Genomic DNA, 13,289 nt, shown 5'->3' on the forward strand with positions numbered 1-13,289 from the left:
TGATACAAACGGCCCACAATGCACTGCGCCAGTCGCAGTGCATTGCTGACTGATGATTGGCCAAGCATGCACTGTGACCCCGCATGCTTGGCCAATCACAGTGCCGGCAGCGAGGAGAGCCATAATTGGCCACAGGTTGGATGCCTATGGCCAATTATAGCTCAGGGGGTTTAGTACAAGCCCCACACTATATAAGGCCGCCAGCGCGGCAGCCTTGTGTAGTGTGTTGCGGCATTCATAGAGAGAAGGATAGGCAGGGACAGTGTCAGCTGTGCTTTACTTCTTTAGATAGTGCTGTTACAGTGAGTGTAGTGATCAGGGAGAGAGCAGGATAGGCAGGGACAGTGTCAGCTTTGCTCTGCTTCCTAACCTAGCGCTGTTACAGTGGGTGTAGTGTGCCTCCTGCACAACATACACCTGAATCTACCCCCCCCCCCCATTGCTGGTTGCTGGTGTTGTGTAGTTGATTTGTGCAACACAGGCATCTGCCTAATATTCAGTCAGTGTAGTGTGCCTCCTGCACAGCATACACCTGAATCTACCCCCTCGTTGCTGGTGTTGTGTAGTTCATTTGTGCAACACAGGCATCTGCCTAACATTAACATAACATATTTTGGGTGCGGGGTTCCTCTTAATATCCATACAAGACCCAAAGGGGCTGGTAATGGGCTGGGGTAGGGGGGGTGATGGGGTAGCAATGCCATTTTTCTCAAAGATTTTTATCCATATTGCCAGGACAAGACATTACATTAAAGCCGCAAGCAGTTTTAAATGGCTTTTTTTCCTTTACAAATGTCATTTTGTGCAGGGACTGTTCTAAACATGGGAAACACATGCCACTTCACAGGCATACTTTAGACACCCCCCAGGTACGAAATTTAAAGGAATATTTCACTTTTTTTTCACTTTATGCATCATTAAAATGACTGCTCCAGAAAAAACATCAGTTTTTAAAACTTCTTTTTGCATTGATGTCCCCTGGGGCAGGACCCAGGTCCCCAAACCATTTTTAGGACAATAAAATGCATATTGGCCGTTATAATTAGCACTTTAGATTTCAAACATTTGCGTCCATTGTAATTAATAGGGTTCTAACGTTCGTGCGAACTTTCAGTCCGTTCGTAGGTTCTGGTGCAAACCGAACTGGGGGGTGTTCGGCTCATCCCTATCCATCACATACATGTGCGTGATTTGGTGGCAAGTGGTTACATACAAGCAGTGTGAGTATTTGAATTTGACCTGGTATCAGCCTCTTACAGACCCTCTACAGCAGAGCTGGGGTGGGAGAGCAAGAAGCAGTAAATGGAGCCAATCAGTTTATGTGCTGGCAGAAAGCATGCTGATAGGAGGAGAAAGAGTGACAGACAGAAGAGCTCATCACTGTGCTGCTTCTCCTTTCACTGTGCAGTAACTGGCTGGGGAGAGTCTATGAAGACTTGGGCTCAGAGGATGTGGGGTGAATGATGCTAGTCATCAGACATGGGACATCTAGTGACAGAAAAAGAGTATTGTAAAGAAAATCTCTGTATAGAAAGTTAATACTGTGGCAAAACCTGTTTTTGCTATTTTATCTTTTAATAGGCTATTCATTATTATCTTTTTTTGGCTGGAGTTCTGATTTAATAAGAATAACTGATAACACTAAATCTACATATTAGTAAGAATTGTATACAATAAATCTTATAGTCTTAATCTACATGCTGGATTTATAATTTATTTTTCACTATTGAGGGTTTTGCTGCAGCAGAAGTGAGACTCCTGTTAGTGAAGAAAGGCTCGTTGCAAGGAAGTGGCAGTCAAAAAAGGTGGAGAGAGACATCTTGCCATAATCCATGGGACCATAAGAAAACAGTATATGATTCAGCCCTTTAGGGTCTACCTGTAGCTGAAATATACATATATTTTTGTGTTTACTGCTCCTTTAATTAACCACTTCAATACCAGGCACTTTCGCCCCTTCCTGCACAGGACAATTTTGAGCTTTCAGTGCTGTCGCACTTTGAATGACAATTGCGCGTTCATACAACACTGTACCCAAACCAAATTTGTATCATTTTCTTCCCACAAATAGAGCTTTCTTTTGGTGGTATTTGATCAACTCTGTGGTTTTTATTTTTTGCTAAACAAATTAAAAAAAACTGACATTTTTGAAAAAAAAATAGTTTTTCTTAGTTTCTGTTATAAAATTGTGTTTTCTCCTTCACTGATGGGCACTGATAAGTTGGCACTGATGAGTCGACACCAATGGGCGCTGATAAGGTGGCACTGATGGGCACTGATGAGGAGGCACTGATATATAGAATTGATGGGCACTGATAGGTGGCACTGATATGCAGCACTGATGGGCACCGATAGGTGGCACTGATATGGAGCACTGATGGGCACTGACAGGCGGCACTGATGGGCACTGACAGACGGCATCGATGGACATCGGCAGGCGGCACTGATGAGCACTGACAGGTGGCACTGATGGACACTGACAGGCAGCATTGATGGGCACTGACCGGCAGCACTGCTTGGCAATGATAGGTGACACTGATGGACACTAATAGATATCACTGATGGGCAGCTCTGATTCGGCAGGTAATGACAGGAATTAATGCTGGGCACTGATTGGCACTGTGGTGGGCTCTGATTGGCACTGTGGTGGGCACTGGCAGACTTTATTATTGGGGCACTGATGGGCACTGATTGGCAGTTGATTGACACATCTGATGGGGCTGTGTATATAATCAATTTGCTGATTATCAGCACAGACCCCCCCCCCCCCCCCTGACAGGGAGAGCTACCGATCGGCTCTCACTGTCAGCACAAACCGAGGAATGCTGTTTACCGCCACTTCCTGGTTCTCGCGATGATCAGCTGTGATTGGTCACAGCTGATCATGTGGTAAGAAGCCTTGTGATAAAAAGAGACTTCTTATCCCAATCAGAGATGCGGCGTGACACACGTGATCGCCCCCCAAAGATTTATACAATTTGTGATGAAATCTCCACTCTACAGGTATCTCCCCCAGTTGACACCCCATGTCAACAGGTACAATTGACACTTCCTTTATTCAAACCTGCTACTATAGATAAAGTTGCTAAACTCGTTTGTAATGCCCACCTAACCACCTGTCCCCTGGACCCATTCCCTCTTAAATACTACAGTCACCCTCTGACTCTATCCTACACTCTCTAACCCAAATCTTCAATCTCTGCTTCTGGCATCTTCCCCAAGGCTCTAAAACATGCACTGGTTGCCTCCCATATTTAAAAAGCCATCCTTGGACCCTACCAATCTTAACGATCTACACCATATCTCCTTGCTCCCCTTTTCCTCTAGATTTCTTGAATGCCTGATCTACAACCAATTGAGCGACCACCTCATAAAGAGGATCCTTCTTGATCCCCTTCAGTCTGGATTTCGCCCTCAATGCTCCACAGCACCTGCTCTTCTAAAGCCCACAAATTACCAACTGCAAAAACCAATGGATACTATTCTGCACTCCTATTTCTAGACCTTTTGGCTGCCTTTGATACAGTTGACCACCCCCTCCTCAAAAAAAAAATGTACTCCCTCGGTCTCCGTGACTGTGCTCTTCAGTGGTTCTCATCCTACCCATCCCAACGCACCTTCAGTGTCACTTACAAATCTACCTCCCCTCTCCTCTTCCCTTCTCTGTCGCGGTCCCACAAGGTTCTGTTCTTGGACCTCTCTTATTTTGAATCTACACCTCCTCCTTGGGTCAGATGATTGCCTCACACAGCTTTAAGGTTCGGTTTAAAAAAAATAAAATAACAAACATGTCATACTTACCTCCGCTGTGCAGTTAGTTTTGCACAGAGTGGCCCCAATCCTCCTTTTCTGGGGTCCCTCCACGGCGCTCCTGGCTCCTCCTCTTCTTGAGTGCCCAGTCGGAGAAGCGCTCTCTTTCGTGGACAGCAGTGCGGGTGCACTCCCCTGTCCTGCTGCTGCGTCCATAGACAACGACAGACGGATTTGGCTCTGCCCCCCCCCCCCCCGGACACGCGTCATTGGATTTGAGTGACATTAGCGGGAGCCAATGGCTCAGCAGCTATGAATCTATCCAATCAGGACACGAGGTGGGATTCTCCTTTAAGGTCCCCAATATGTCTATTTTCAATCAACCTAAGCAACATTCTAAAGCTACTTTCAGGGACCACCAGCTGAGGCTAACCATGGGAAATGAAATGGGTCATGTTTAGGGACAAAGACACAGACAATGTTGAATCATGACTGTAGGTCTGACGGTACTGTAGTGTCTATAGCCAGCTTTAATTGGAACACAATTTAAATGTGAATATTGAAATTAACTGAAACAAAAAACATGAGGTCTTTGTCAGACTTGACTACCTTTACTGTTAATGACTCACAGCCTAACACATCCACTACATACATTGGCCAACAATTATTCAACATGTTTTAGTGACAGAACGCTCTGCAGTTTCACAAGAGTGCTCTGGGGTCGCGGGTCTCTGGAGTGACTTTGTTGCACAAGAGTTTATTTTATAATGCCTTTATCGGGGGGGGGGGGGGGGAGTCATTTCTTGGAAACTGTGTTTAATGTGAAATCAAAATAACAGAAATACACAAAGGGAAACAATGGTCAATTATAGAGCTAATGAGAAACAGATGCACACTGCTGAATGCTTAGTCTACAGTACTCCGGCTGTCTTAGTTCATAGAACTCTTGTCCACGGCCTCTGAGGGGCTCCCTCTCGTCTTCCATATAATTGTCTTTTGTTTTAGGGAAATAGGTGGCAGAACATTTCCTCTGGTAATGTCTGTCCATAGATTTTAGATGGATCAGCATGTGGAGAGCATAGGCCAGGACTAATAGAAGAATGAGTGACATGACTAGGCCCATAAGAATAGCTGGAGAAAAGTAAGTTGTACAGTCTTTGGCATAGGAGAACTCTCCTTCTTCAATGTTAAATCCTTGTATCTGCAATACAAAATATGCATCAAACTCATATATTCATACATGCATTAGTCACAAATCATCTTACAGTAAATTGATGATTTTAGGGTGTCTGCTGCTATGTATACATGCAAAATCTAAGTTTTTGTTCCTGTATGTCAGGGATATGCAATTAGCAGACCTCCAGCTGTTGCAGAACTACAAGTCCCATGAGCATACCTCCCAACTGTCCCCAGGGCTGGACTGGGACAAAAATTTGGCCCTGGACTTCATCCAAATCGGCCCAGTTTAATTTTGAGTGTCCCCATCAGCACCCAACTTACATCAGAGTGGTCCCCAACAGCATCTCCCTTACATCAGAGTGGTCTCCATCAGCACACCCTTACATCAGAGTGGTCCCCATCAGCACCCACTTACATCAGAGTGGTCCCCATCAGCACCCCCTTACATCAGAGTGGTCCCCATCAGCACCCCCTTACATCAGAGTGGTCCCCATCAGCACCCCCTTACATCAGAGTGATCCCTATCAGCACCCCTTACATCAGAGTGGCCTCATCAGCACCCCCTTCACATCAGAGTGGTCCCCCATCAGCACCCCCTTACATCAGAGTGGCCCCATCAGCACCCCCTTCACATCAGAGTGGTCCCCATCAGCACACCCTTACATAAGAGTGGTCCCCATCAGCACCCCCTTCACATCAGAGTGGTCCCCATCAGCACCCCCTTCACATCAGAGTGGTCCCCATCAGCACCCCCTTACATCAGAGTGGTCCCCATCAGCACCCCCTTACATCAGAGTGATCCCTATCAGCACCCCCTTACATCAGAGTGATCCCTATCAGCACCCCCTTACATCAGAGTGATCCCTATCAGCACCCCCTTACATCAGAGTGATCCCTATCAGCACCCCCTTACATCAGAGTGGCCCCATCAGCACCCCCTTCACATCAGAGTGGTCCCCATCAGCACCCCATTACATCAGAGTAGTCCCCATCAGCACCCGCTTACATCAAAGTGGCCCCCATCAGTGTCCTCTTACATCAGGCATCACCCCTCTTCTTCCCATCCCACGTGTACTTACAGCTCTCCAGAATGAAGGCAGCTTCTCTTCCTCTCTCCAGTCATGTGATAAGTGACAAGGGGAGAGAGGAAGGAAAGCCTGCGGGCTGTCTATCTCCCCAGGTTGAAGGGAGCAGAAAGCCTAATCCTCACTCCAGCAAGTGTCGGCAGCTGCTCCTTGGTAATAGGAATGAAATAGCGATCATTCCTATAAGTGAGGAGCGGCTCCAGGACTGCACCTGACTGGCCCACTGAGCCATCGGCCCACCGGGAAACTCCCGGTGGTCCCAATGGCCAGTACATGCCTGACTGTCCCTGATTTGGAGGGACTGTCCCTGAATTGGAGCAATGTCCCTCTGTCCCTCATTCCTCCTTATTTGTCCCTCATTTTGGTCTGATCTATATAGTTGTATATAAAATTCACTTTTTATCTTTCAAAAAGTGTTTCCCAGTGTTAAATCTTTTATCCAAATTCTAAATTGCTGCATTTGTCAATTTTAAAAGCCAATATAAAGGAACAGTAGTGGTAAAAAAATAAATAAAAAAAAAAGCACTTGTGGATTTAATTAACCTTTTTTTTACTGTTTCCCCTTTAAGGGGGTGCGGAAGGGGGCATGTCCTATGCCTACATACGTTTGCTAGTAGGTGACCCTCATTCCCATCTCAAAATGTTGGTAGGTATGCATGAGTTATAGCAAGACTCTGACAGCCACAAGTATAACACCCAAAGGCAGAGGCATGATGGGACTTTTAGTAGTTTTGCAACAGCTGGAGGTCCACTAATTGCATATCCCTGCTGTATGCGGTCACATCTTCTCTATATGCCACACCTAAGCACATATAAATTAGGAAGAAACAGCATACAGTAGGCTAGCAGTTTCCATACCTCTCAACTTTTTGAGATGGGAAAGAGGGACACCTATTAGCAAATGTATGTAGGCATAGAACACACCTCCCTGCCACACCCCCTTAACCACTTCAGTCCCAGAAGGTTTTACCCCCTTCATGACCCAGACATTTTTTGTGATACAGCACTGCATTACTTTAACTGACAATTTCGCGGTCGTGTGACGCTGAACACAAATTAAATGTATGTCCTTTTATTCCCCCCATGAGCTATCTTTTGGTGGTATTTGATCACCTCTGCGGTTTTAATTTTTTGCGCTATAAAACAAAAAAAGAGCGTCAATTTTGAAAAAAAAAATGTTTTTTTTACTTTCTGCTATAATAAATATTCAATAAAAAAATTGAAAAATATCGAATTTCTTCATCAATTTAGGCCAATGTGTATTCTGCTACATACTTTTGGTAAAAAAAAAATCCCAATAAGTGTATATTGATTGGTTAGCGCAAAAGTTATAGTGTCTATAAATGATGGGATATTTTTATGGGATTTTTATTTATTTGACTAGTAATGGCAGCGATCAGTGATTTTTAGCGGGACTGTGATATTGTGGCGGACAAAATCGGACACCCAACTGACGCTTTTGAAAATTTTTGTAGGACCAGTGACCAGTGATACAGTGATCAGTGCTAAAAATATGCACTGTTACTGTACTAATGACACTGGCAGGGTGGGGTTAACACCAGGGGCGAGCAAAGGGTTAAGTGTGTCCTTAGGGGGTGCTTTCTAACTGTGTGGTGATTGCTCTGACTGGGAGAACACTGATCTGTTTTCTCCCCTGTCAGAACATCAATCTGCCTTGTTTACATAGGCAGATTGCTGTTCTGCCTCTCTAGTTAATGATCGTGGGTGGCTGGCAGACATCACGAAATAGACCCCGAGTCATAAGAGACAGGGGAAATAAAAGTCTCAAAAGCTGAGTGACAGGCCCAGCTGAAGATACTTACTAATTTGATGTGTTTATGTGTAGCACTAACCCCCGAAGGAGCTGCTGGTTATTTTGGGGCTTACCGTTACCTTCCGTTCTCCTTGTTGCACGTCTAGGGGATGTCCCGTGGTAGATGACCCAGTAACTTGAGACTGACAATAGATCCACTTGAATGGATTTTATTTGCAAAAACTCAAACCATTGAACAGTCTTTCAACTTGGGATCAGAGGGTTGGAAAGGAAGTTCAGGTACTCTTAGGCCGCGTACACACGGGTGGACTGTTCGTCCAACAGTGTTTCAGCGGACAGTCCGCTCGTGTGTGGGCTTCAGCGGACAGTTTCAGCGGACAGTCTGACGAACAAAGTTTTTCGGAATTTCCGTAAGACTGTCCGCTGAAACTTGGTTTGAGCGGACAGTCCGCTCATGTGTAGGCTTGTTCGTCAAACTAAGTTCCGCGCATGCTCAGAAAGGATTTACACGCCGAAGGTTGCATTGCAGTGTATAGGACTTTGAATCTCTCGTCCCGTCGTACGTGCCGTTCACGTCATCGCGCAAGTTTTCAGCGGACTGTTCGTTCGTCGTGTGTGGTCAAGTCCGCTCATGCAAATTTTGAACGGACTGTTTGTCAAACTGTTTGACGAACCTAGTTGGGCGGACAGTCCGCCCGTGTGTACGCGGCCTTAGTGTCAAAGTCCAAAAACGTTAAAGAACTTGCTTACTTTGGCTGCATCCAGAGAATAGCCATTCGCAGCTGGATGAACACTCAGATTGAACAATCCCTCTCTCACAAGGCCTAGCAGCCAACAAGGTATTTACTCAGGAACAAAGTTTTTGTCACAGACGTTGTTGCAGAACACGTAGGGAAACTAAGCTATAGAACACGTGTGGGATACCTGGATCTTTCAGCCTGCTTAGCGATATCCACAAGACTGGATTCTCTTGGCAACTTCAGCCCTTCCAGGCTCTTGTTAAGAAAACTAACCCATACGTGGTGTTCTTCTGAAGAGTCCTCCCCTGGAATGCTTGAAGCACACTGGGTCTCTCACGAACCCAGAGACGGCACCCATCCACCTCAGAATCCTCCTTTAGTTTCCCTGCCTTGGGCTAGCCAGCCCTGAGGCATTAAAGTCGGGTGGATCCGCACCCCAGGCCATAGCCTTCCTGGGGGCTGGTCAGGAGGACCAGGACCATGTAATCAGCACATCATACTGGACCGGAACCCCAAACCACGTGACGTCCGCATCTTAAATACCCTCTCCCAGAGGGCACAGCGAGAGGGCCACTCCCACTGACCTGGCTCCGAAAGAGAGTAACTTAAGCGCCTGACCAGACCATAGTTCCACGTCTGCCACCAGAGACAGTGCCCCCTGTGGCCAGGCTGAACATCTCACAGTCCAGTCAGACTGATACAGAAGTCAAATTTAGACAAATAAACCCAAACCAAACTGAAGTTTAGGCAAAGTTTAATTTTGAAAAACGCATAGCGCGGGCTCTTCAGGAGCCCGCCGCTACATATGTATACACATATATTGGCTACTGACGCTTAAGATCTTCTAAATGCCTATAAAGTTTCAACTTTGGTATGTTTCCCCTTTGTAGATAATTTTATTTATCTATCATTAGGGTAGTCATATTCCTACTAGTTTTTCATGCTTTTCCAAATACTGCATGGTATACAATGTTGTCTATTATGCTTTTTACCAGAATATTTCATCACCTCCTTTTTGTGTCTGTGGGGGCTCCCATGCCCACCAGGGCAGACCCCCTCCTTTTAGACTGCGGTACATGTTTTTGCTTAGCATAAGGTCTGCATTTTATGTGGGGGGTAACGCTGAACATACTAAATGTATCTTAGCCCAAGTTCACACTGAGCTGCGGCAATGAAGCCGTGCGAGTTCAGCTGAACTTGCATGATTTCACTCCCGCATGTCAGTCCCGATTATGGCCACGATTTCAGAGACATCTGTGCAGACATCAATGTAAATCTCAGCCCGAAATCCCAAAAAGTAGTACAGAAACGACTTTTTGAAATCGGCGCAATGCCGCAATTGCAGCGCCGCACCGATTAGGACAGTGCCATTGCTGGCAATTGCCACCGATTTGAGATGCAATTTGACATCGCATGTCAAATCGTGCCAATGTGAACCAGGGCTTATGGCTATTTAGCCATTTCAATGGCCTTGTTTTTTGCTTGTTATTATGCTTAAATATGTTTTTCTTCTTCTATTTTGTAGTATTATAAATGATCTCTCTCCTATAAACGTGATATACATGCAAACAAAGCTCCTGAAGAAGCAGAGTACTGTCCGCGAAAAATGTCGAAAATGCTAATATGATTGCTACAGGGTGAACTAGTATCACTACTCTTCTCAGTTGTATCCCCTTTTTTCAGATTTGACAGTTTTTAAAATTGTATGTTTTAAACAAGTTGTAAAACGCAATAAAATGTATCTTGTTTTATCAATATGTGTGTATCCCAAGTATTATGGTACCATTAAAATTCACTTCAGCTTCATAACTAATGGCTTCTATATTGATATAGGATGAGGGTACCCCTATTTTTTTACCATTTTATTTTTGGCACTCTATGTAAATATAAAGAACTTGTAGTCAAAGTAGAACAGTTCACAACAAGTCCGGTGGGAATGCAGTCTGACCAGCAACACTCACAGATAAACAGCTGATTGTAGCAGAGCAGGTCTCAAATTGACAGTGTCTGCCTTGAGGGGCGCAATGCAGCCTAGCCTACCCAAGTGGGGAGATTCCCTGGAAGAGTGGCGGATCCCTAGGCTTTCCCTTCTCAACAGGAACCCTTCCCGGCGGCTATTACTGTCTCTGACAGAAGGGTGACCTGTCCCTACACTACCCACATGCTAAAAGAAAAACACTAATCTCAGGAGCCAGGGTGTTAAAACGGATGTATAGTCTTTTTTTTTTTTTTTTACTTTTACCTACAGGTAAGCTTATAATAAGGCTTACCTGTAGGTAAAAAAAAAAAAAAAATTCCTAAACCTGTATGGTTTTGGAGATATTCCCATCGAAATGAGCCGCTGACTGCAGCGGCGCATGAGCACAAGGAATTCTCAGCTGGAAGCCCGGCAGATGCCAGACCCTGCCGGAAAGAAATCTCCCGCACGCATGCGCGGAAGTGACGATATCGGTGCTCCGGGCCACTCACAGCGCCGGAGCCGCGATACCCGGAAGACATGTCAGCTCCCTCTGCGTGTATCGGGCGACATGTTGGGGCCTTGTTCTAAGGTAAGGTAAGTACTCCATAATGAGCTAGTATGCTGTGCATACTATCTCATTATGCCTTTTCCCTTGAAGGTCTGAAAAAAAAATTCTCTGCCTGACCCAAGATGGCCACCAGAGTCACATGGGCTGTCAGCATCCAACTGGATCGCCCCAATGACCCAAGAAACTGTAGAGGAACCACATTCCTCTTAACTTCCTCTCTCTCTACAGTGCCGCTGTGATTGAGCACCCCCTGCAGCAGCAGAAATAGACTGCACCTGCCTACAGACTGCTAGTTCAATTTAATGGAAGATTGGGGCATAAATATATAGCCTACTAGAGTATCAGTTGAGAGTTATACCACACAATATGACATATTAATTTGTAGTTTTGACGCTGAATGCAGATTATTTGGCTTTATTAATACTTAAGGACTAATTCACGCTTGTGGCCTGGGGCAAGTAAAAAGATATGCAGATGATCCATGGTTTTACCACCCCCAATTACTGCCCTTCAGCTGCATTGGCAGCCAGATGGGGTTGTGATAAAGCCTACAGACGATACAGCAGCATATCTCCCAACTGTCCCTGATTTTGAGGGACTGTCCCTCATTCGAAACAAAGTCAATCTGTCCCTTTTTCCTCCACATTTGTCCCTCATTTTGGTCTGATCTATATAGTTGTATATAAAATGCACTTTTTATCTTTCAAAAAGTGTTTCCCAGTGCTAAACTTTTCATCCAATTTAAAAATGAGTGCATTTGTAAATTTCAAAAGCTAGTATTAAGGAATAGTAGTGTTAAAAAAATCACTTGTGAGTTTAACCAATCATTCTTTTGTAGAATTCTCCTTTAATCACTTGCCGACTGGGCCATAGCTGAAAGACGGCTACAGCGCGGTCGTGTTTTTCTGGGAGGGCGTCCATGGATGTCCTCCCAGAATCCTGCTCTCGCGTGCCCCCTGGGGGGGCTGGTAGCGGCAGTTTACCATGTGATCGCTCTGTCAAATGATGGAGCGATCATTTGTAAACAAACCAACGTCATGTCATGATGCCGGTTCCTCCCTCCCCTCTCTGTACCGCTCGGTACAGTGCAAGAGGAGAGATTGCAGCAGCGCTGTGGGCACTACACATCCAGCCCACAGTGCTGCTGCAATCTCTCCCCTCGCACTGTACCGAGCGGTACAGAGAGGGGAGGGAGGAACCGGCGTCATGACATGACGCCGGTTTGTTTACAAGTGATTGCTCCGTCATTTGACAGAGCCATCACGTGGCAATATTCTGCAGTACTCTGCCCATACTATGCAATACTCTGCCAATACTCGCCAATTCTCGGCCAGTATTCTGCAATAAATTTTAGAAACAAAGAATTTTTTTTTTAACCGAATTTTCAGTCTTTTTTGATTTATAGCGCAAAAAATAAAAAACCCAGCGGTGATTAAATACCACCAAAAGAAAGCGCTATTTGTGTGAAAAAAGGACACACATTTCAAATGGGTACAGTGCTGCATGACTGAGTAATTGTCATTCAAAGTGTGAGAGCACAGAAAGCTGGAAATTGGTCTGGTTAGGAAGGGGATTTAAGTGCCCAGTGGTCAAGTGGTTAAGGGGGCATGACAGGGGGTGTGTCCTATGCCTTCATACTTTTACTAACAGGTGCTCCTCATTCCCATCTATGAAATTTGGGAGGTATGCAGCTGTGTAGAATTTCTCAGCAGCAGGACAGTTTTAATCAGTGATAATAGGCCTATCTGGTTTATGCCTAACCTTTCTTTTATTGTTGTGTCTAATATAATTCCAGGAGCTTTAGATGCACATTCTTCTTGCACTTGTTTTTTTATTGTCCTTTAAAATGATGCAGTGGTAAGCTGGGAACAAAGGGCATTGTGGTAGTGGTATTAAACTCAAAAGCAAACATTTATTATAGTGCAGCTTACCAAATCTTAGATGTGAGGGCTGTATCAGTTTTCTTTTTTCTTTTATTTTCTGGTGATCCATCCAGTGTTTTTGAACAGAACAAGGTACTCTTGAAAATGTACCAGTTAGGCGTTTTGGGACAAACCATTTACCACTGACAGGACTGCTTACAACTGTCAGCTTTTTTTATTCATGTAAAATAATTATCCAAAAAGAAAAAAAAAACTGCAATGTGAGCTAGAATTTGACTTCAGTATGTTAGTGTATGTAAATCAGGTAGTACATTTAACACTCTCCTTCCCCCGATTAGTAATGCTGCTAT

At 44.9% G+C, this 13,289-nt stretch overlaps 1 protein-coding gene across 1 annotated transcript in view; it reads right to left on the reverse strand.

Annotated features, from left to right (window-relative positions):
- Positions 1-4,341: 4,341 nt before the first annotated feature.
- Positions 4,342-13,289, reverse strand: part of LOC143940744 (V-type proton ATPase subunit S1-like protein) — a 97,242-nt gene continuing 88,294 nt past the window's right edge. The window contains exon 7 of the mRNA XM_077462448.1: positions 4,342-4,951. Coding sequence (XP_077318574.1) covers positions 4,625-4,951 — 327 coding nt within the window. The 3' untranslated portion in view covers positions 4,342-4,624. The remainder of the gene's footprint in view (positions 4,952-13,289) is intronic.

Source organism: Lithobates pipiens, unplaced genomic scaffold (genome assembly GCF_037356315.1).
Source record: "Lithobates pipiens isolate NorthernLeopardFrog02 unplaced genomic scaffold, aLitPip1_a1.2 Scaffold_3, whole genome shotgun sequence".
NCBI classification, from domain to species: Eukaryota; Metazoa; Chordata; class Amphibia; order Anura; family Ranidae; genus Lithobates; species Lithobates pipiens.